General features: G+C 33.8%; 1 protein-coding gene across 2 annotated transcripts; it reads right to left on the bottom strand.

The window, feature by feature from the left end:
- Positions 1-209: 209 nt before the first annotated feature.
- On the bottom strand, positions 210-5,998 carry LOC136228551 (wax ester synthase/diacylglycerol acyltransferase 4-like). 2 transcript variants are annotated; one of them, XR_010688739.1, is made up of 6 exons: positions 5,767-5,998; positions 5,101-5,673; positions 2,198-2,551; positions 1,176-1,313; positions 840-940; positions 251-387 (listed from the first exon to the last, which is right to left on the bottom strand). XR_010688739.1 is itself a non-coding variant. In XM_066016974.1 (5 exons), the coding sequence occupies exons 1-5, from the start codon at positions 5,959-5,961 to the stop codon at positions 349-351; spliced, it is 1,299 nt and encodes a 432-aa protein (XP_065873046.1). In that variant the 5' UTR covers positions 5,962-5,998; the 3' UTR covers positions 210-348. The 2 variants fall into 2 exon arrangements, 1 of the variants encoding a protein (XP_065873046.1); XM_066016974.1 differs by lacking the exon at positions 840-940 and having other exon boundaries at positions 210-387.
- Between the last annotated feature and the right edge of the window lie 220 nt (positions 5,999-6,218).

Consider the following 6,218-nt stretch of genomic DNA (forward strand, 5'->3'; position numbering starts at 1 on the left):
GAAGCAGCTGGAAACATAATATTTAAACAAATAGGAAACAAGACTCTGACCGGACAGTGAGACCCTGTTGCTTCCTGTCTTAGTGTCTATAATACAGATTGAAGACATTACCACAATATCAATTACAAACAACTTTTTTTACGGAAATTACAAACAACTTTTATCCATGCACAATTTCTCTCACACACACATATATACCTTAATAATAATTAAAATTAATAGTGAACATTTAGGCAATTGCTAGGAAAAGCTCCACAAGCAGCTGTGAAAATCAAATCAAAAGCATTTTCTACATAAAGCTTGAACTTGTCTGGATCAATGAATTCCTTCTCCACCAGAGCAGAAACCCTAAGCTTTCCCATATAAGTTGCTACTCCTGTCATGAGACTCTATACATATAAAAAAGAAAAGGATATTATGTAGTTTTATTTCAATAAAATCAATTTCTTACATAAAATTTCAAGTATAAATTAAATAAAAATTCATAGGATTAAAATTAGAATATACATATGTACATTTTATATATAAAAGCAAGTTAACTCTGATCTTAAATATATATATTTATATAACTGGAAATTAGCAACCAAAGCTTGAGACCGATATGGTTGCAAAAGTGGGGTCTAGATTTGTTAAATACATTTCAGACAAAAACATGATTTCAAAGTTCCATTGGGTGCTAACATTGCAACCACTTTTGTCTCAACGTATATTTTCTGGTTGCAATTAAATTTGCCCTAAATTTCAATTTTAGTAAACCTAATTATATATATATATACGGTAAACGTTATTGTCGTGTGATGAAGAGGTCACGGGTTCGAGTTTTAGGAGCGGCCTCTTACCAAATAAACTGGTAGGGGAAGGCTTGCTCCCGGTACACCCTTGTGGTGGGACCCCTCTCCGGATCCTCGCTCAGCGGGAACGCCTAGTGCACCAGACCGTCCTATATATATATATATATATATATATATATAAAGTAAGTTATGATAGAAATTTCTCCCTAACATTTTCAATTTGAAACATTTTGAACCTAAATAACGGTATATAGATTAATTTTGAGGAACTAAAATTAAAAACTAAACAATGTATTATTGAAATGGATAACTAACGGTTGTTAGATAAAAATGTAAGAACTAATAAATTATTTACCATATTTATAATTAGGTACATAAATATACCTGAGGTGGACCAGCAACCAGAAAATAGAAGCCACTGATTGAATGATTAGCTAAAGCCATCTGCTCTATTGGTCCCATGATATTTGTGGTTATCAAGCTAGTGTTTTTCAATGATCCATGAATATATTTGGATACCACCTTCAAATGAGAAGATTCATTTAATTCATAATTAGACATTTTTTAATCAAATTATTCCATATAAAATAGGTATTCCAATCTACATATTGATACCTAAATAATCAGGTCTTGATGACATCCGTGTGATTTTGGACTCATTGGACTTTAATTTAAAGTTGAAGGATCAATTTGATGTGTTAAAAAAATTACATTTATGACCCCTTAACTATAATACTACTAACACTATAACTCCTAAAATTTATTTATTGAAATCTAAATCAACAAAAATCCGTTGAAAATGAAAGAAATGATTAGAATAAAGTATATAACGATAATTTTTTCTGACATGGATTGAAAAAAAAATCAATCCATGTTAATGTTAATTTTATGTTAATGTTAGAATAAAGTATATAACGATAATTTTAACGGAATATATTATATTCATGGTCGTGAATCATATCATTCATAAACAAAATAGATGTTAATGTTATGATCCCCAAACTTCATTTTTAATATTAAAATCTATAAACTTTACATTATCTAACATAAAAGTCCAAATCAACAACAAAAAAAAATCTGCTATATATTAACGAAACGAGGAAGGTAAAATAGATATTTGACTATAAATTTTGGTAATATGGTTAAAAGAAATAAAGTCCATGATATAGTCACACCTGTCCACATTAATATGGTTAAAAGAAATTTTGTACTTACATGTTACATGATGTAAACTTAAAAATAAAAAATTGTGAATTATTGAAGTTTAAAAGTTAAAGTGTTAATGGTACTATAGTTTATGGGTCATTAATGTATTTACCCTTGAAATCGAAATATCAAATTAATATATTGTCTAAAAAGGCTAATTGTAAAATGGTTCTAAAACATGTGACACATGATAAAAGTACCTCTGAACCTTTAAATTTCCTGACTAGTCCAAGGTATTTTGATGTGAGGAAAATAACAAGAGAGCTTCTTTTCCTCTGAATGATTTTTCTAGCTTTCCGAACAAATTGGAGAGGATCGTCAGCTTCAGAGCCGTTTAGTGACGGAACAGAGATGGACAAGAATGTAAAGTGGTTGCCCCAAGGCAATTTAGCATTAGGTTTAAGCATTTCTCCCACGGATTTATACCCACGAAACATCCTCGTGTTCAACATAACACACGATGTGGCACGTGCCTTTCCTGATCCTTTGCTCATTGCTTCCATGTACAATCGAATTCCCAAGAAAATCGCACCCGTTACAACATCATTTATTGTCTGTCACAAAAAAATTGAAATTTAATATATTATATTACAATGTGAATCCAAATTCATTAGAAAATCGTCCAAAATGAAATATGAATCTAAAAATAAATGTTAGAAGCGAATCGAAATGAAAGTGAAAGGGAGTGAAAACGGCCAAATGATACATTAGAATTTTTTTCTCACTAGGGGTAAAATCACTGTGTTTCCTATAAACAGTGATTGGTCTAGGATTCAGTAACAAGGGATCCTCTCTAGGATTTACGGAGTCTTAATTGATAATATTTTAGGTGTTTCTGTGGAAAATAATAATAATTAAAGTTCGGTACACAACCTCTCTGTGGATTTTTACAGGACTTTTTGACAATTAGTGGACGCTTAAGCGTTCTTTGGATCCACCACTACCTCTACATTATCAACAAACTAACTTAGGCATAACATAGTCTCTCAAAACAACACATCCTATACTCAGCGTTCTGTAACAGGTGACTTAAAGAAGACCTTGATCTCACACAATATCATCATATGATAGATAGACCTGTTTATGAATCGAGTTGGATTTATGGACTTACATCTAACAACATTCAAGTCAAACCTAGCCCAACCAGCTAACAATCTAATTTGGTTCAGGTCGAGCTTGGACTTGAAAATTAATTCCCCAACTCAGCTCAAGCATAAATATTTTTCATGTAATTAATAGGTAAAACGCATCCTGAGGCTCTTGATCTTTCATTTTTTGGTTTATTAAGCTATTGGTTTTTTATTTGGACATATTAAGCTTTCGATTAGTTATTATTTTTTGTCGCATTAAGCTCTTACTAAATTAGTTAGATGTAAACATCTAATTTAGTTAAAAATGCTTTAGTCATTTAATGTGTTAGAAATTATATTTATTTTTTTATGAATAAGATTATTACAATTTCCTCATAGGCATGTTATACGTGCAAAAAAACAGGATCTTACCTCTTGCAAATCGGCCTATGAAGCTTTTACCCCTAATAGGGCTGATCCTCCTTTGGAAATTTGGAAGTCCATTTGGGCCCTCAAAGTCCCCTACCGCATTAGGAGTTTCCTATGGCTGGGAGTCAAAGACATGCTCCTCACGAATGCAGATAGACACAGAAGGCACTTGGCTGTATTTGGTGCCTGTAGCAGATGCAGCGGCCATGTGGAAACCTTGTGCCATGCTTTGAGGGATTGCCCGAATAGTAGAAAGGTTTGGGAAGGGGTCCTTCCTCACCACATCCTTCCTTCCTTTATGTGGTTCTCTGATATTGACTGGTTCTCTGAAGGCGTTAATGGGAATTTGTTGGCCAGTATGGAGCACGGGGCTATTCTCTTCGCTATTATTTGTCACCAAATGTGGAAATGGAGGAATGAAGAGTTATTTGCTGAGAAGACTGTCTTTATTCCTGACCTCCGGTTTTACTTCTCGAAAAAACTCTCTGTTATTACAAAGAGTTTTGAAGGAGAGCCCCTGGTTCACCCCTCCCCGGTTAAAGAGGTCCAGTTAGTTGGTTGGAGGAAGCCCAGGGAAGGGGTTGTCAAGTTGAATACGGATGGCTCCTGCCTTAGTAATGGCAGAATTGCTGCTGGTGGAGTTCTTCGGGATGCTGGTGGCGCCTGGCTGGCTGGGTTTACCCATAACTTAGGTACAGGCTCCTCCTTTACTACAGAGCTCTGGGGGATCTTGTCTGGCATTAAACTCGCCATTCGCATGGGTGTTAAAAGACTTTCGGTGGAGTCTGACAATTTGGAGGCTATCAACAGGATTTCGGATAGACAGGTTGTTTGTCTTAAGAGTCAGAATCTCATTAAAGCCATCTTGAGGCTTCGTCCTGCCTTCGATTCTCTTACCTTCTCCCATATTTATAGGGAGCAAAACCGCGTGGCGGATCGCTTGGCAGCTGCTGGGCATGGGGGGATGTTAGGTGTTTCTACCCTTTCCGTTCCTCCTTCTTTTCTGTTACCTTCTCTTCTTGAGGATAGGATTGGGGTTAGTCTTCCTAGACTGATCCCGGGTTAGGTTTTTGTTTGTTTGTTTTTTTTTCTTCCCTTCTTACCAAAAAAAAAAAATACATGCAAAAAAACAGTTTCCAAACTGTGAAAAATAAAAAATTTAAATGCATTTGAAATAATAATAATCTGTTAATGGACTTTTCTGGTTAAAACTGATTTAAAAAAATAAAAGATTGTAGACTTAATGTATCTAAATAAAATATCAATGGTCTAAAGAACAAAAAAAAAAATCAGAAGTCTTATGATACTTTTTTCCTAATTAATATATTAATTGATGATGTGTAATCAGACACTAGTTCTATTTTTATAAATCTCAACCCCGATACAGAAATAAGAACACTTTAGGTGGGTTTGGGGCTCACCAAATGTAATATTATTTTCTCTCGTTAAAACCAGGCTCATTGGGGCCGGACCGGGTGGTACCAGGCCCACCATAGGGTAGATGGGATTTTAATAAATTGAAAATGATGCTATAAATATATTAATTTTGTAATCAATACTTACCAACATGATAAATTTCAAAGTAAGAGATAGTTAGAACTTACCACACCAAGCTTGGCCTTGATTTGTTTGACAGAATCAAGAGAGAAAGACATAGTAACTAAACTAGTAGGCAGAAACTCCACTCCTGAATGCCCAGATCTTATAGGAGATATATCATCTTCAACAAGCCCGGAACGAACTGCAATTGCTGACCAAAAATCTGATATAGTATAGTACATTGAAGATATAATTTTAGGCACAATATTGAACCTTGTCCTATGGCTGTTAACGGAGTGAATTTGGGCAGTAGGAAATGTTAAAGGAATAGAAGGATTATCAGCTCTTTTCAAGCAAGAAAGAAGAGCTCCCATTAGAGAAAACCCATCACCAAGACAGTGATGAAGCTTAAATATTATGTTTCCAGCTGCTTGTTTTGTTGGGTATTTTATTATATGAATTTCCCACAATGGTCGATTTTCTGGGAATTTTTCCATTATTATTGTTGAGATATATTCATTGAAGGAATCATCATAAAATTTGGTTGAATTTCCAGTAGAGAAAATTGGTGATTTTATGTGATCTTTGGGTTTCACTTCAACTTTCTTCCATTGCTTTTCTCCTTTCTTGTTCACAACCTGTTTCAAAAATTCATGGATGTCAAGTACTATTATTATAATTTGGTGTTACTAATGATTTCAGAGGAAAAGAAAGAAGGAAAAAAATAGTACCATTATGGAAGAGAAACGAGGATTGATTGGGAGAAAAACATCTCTAACTAATGAAAAAACTTGAGAGTCATCAATGGCAATGGGAATTTCTGATTCCAGGACAGCAATAATGGATAATGAAAGAAAAGAACTACCCAAATATTGCCCAACTGGGCTCACTGGTTCTAATACTACTGATTCTTCCCCAATCTCCATATTAATTTCCCTTCTATTTGTTGTGTTTTCGGAACCTCACAAAGGCCTATATATAGAGTTAAAAGGAACAAAAATAATTCTATAGAGTAATATAAATAATACAATTGAGGATATATTAGGAATTCTATTTAAATTGATAGTAATTGTTTAATGAAAATACTTATCTGACAAAAATGTTAGAATACGAGTTGACTTAAGATTAATATTGTGTAATTCTTATGGAATAAAGAAACCTTATCTTATATAAACAGATTTAG

This window comes from Euphorbia lathyris, chromosome 5 (assembly GCF_963576675.1).
Source record: "Euphorbia lathyris chromosome 5, ddEupLath1.1, whole genome shotgun sequence".
Taxonomy (NCBI): Eukaryota; Viridiplantae; Streptophyta; class Magnoliopsida; order Malpighiales; family Euphorbiaceae; genus Euphorbia; species Euphorbia lathyris.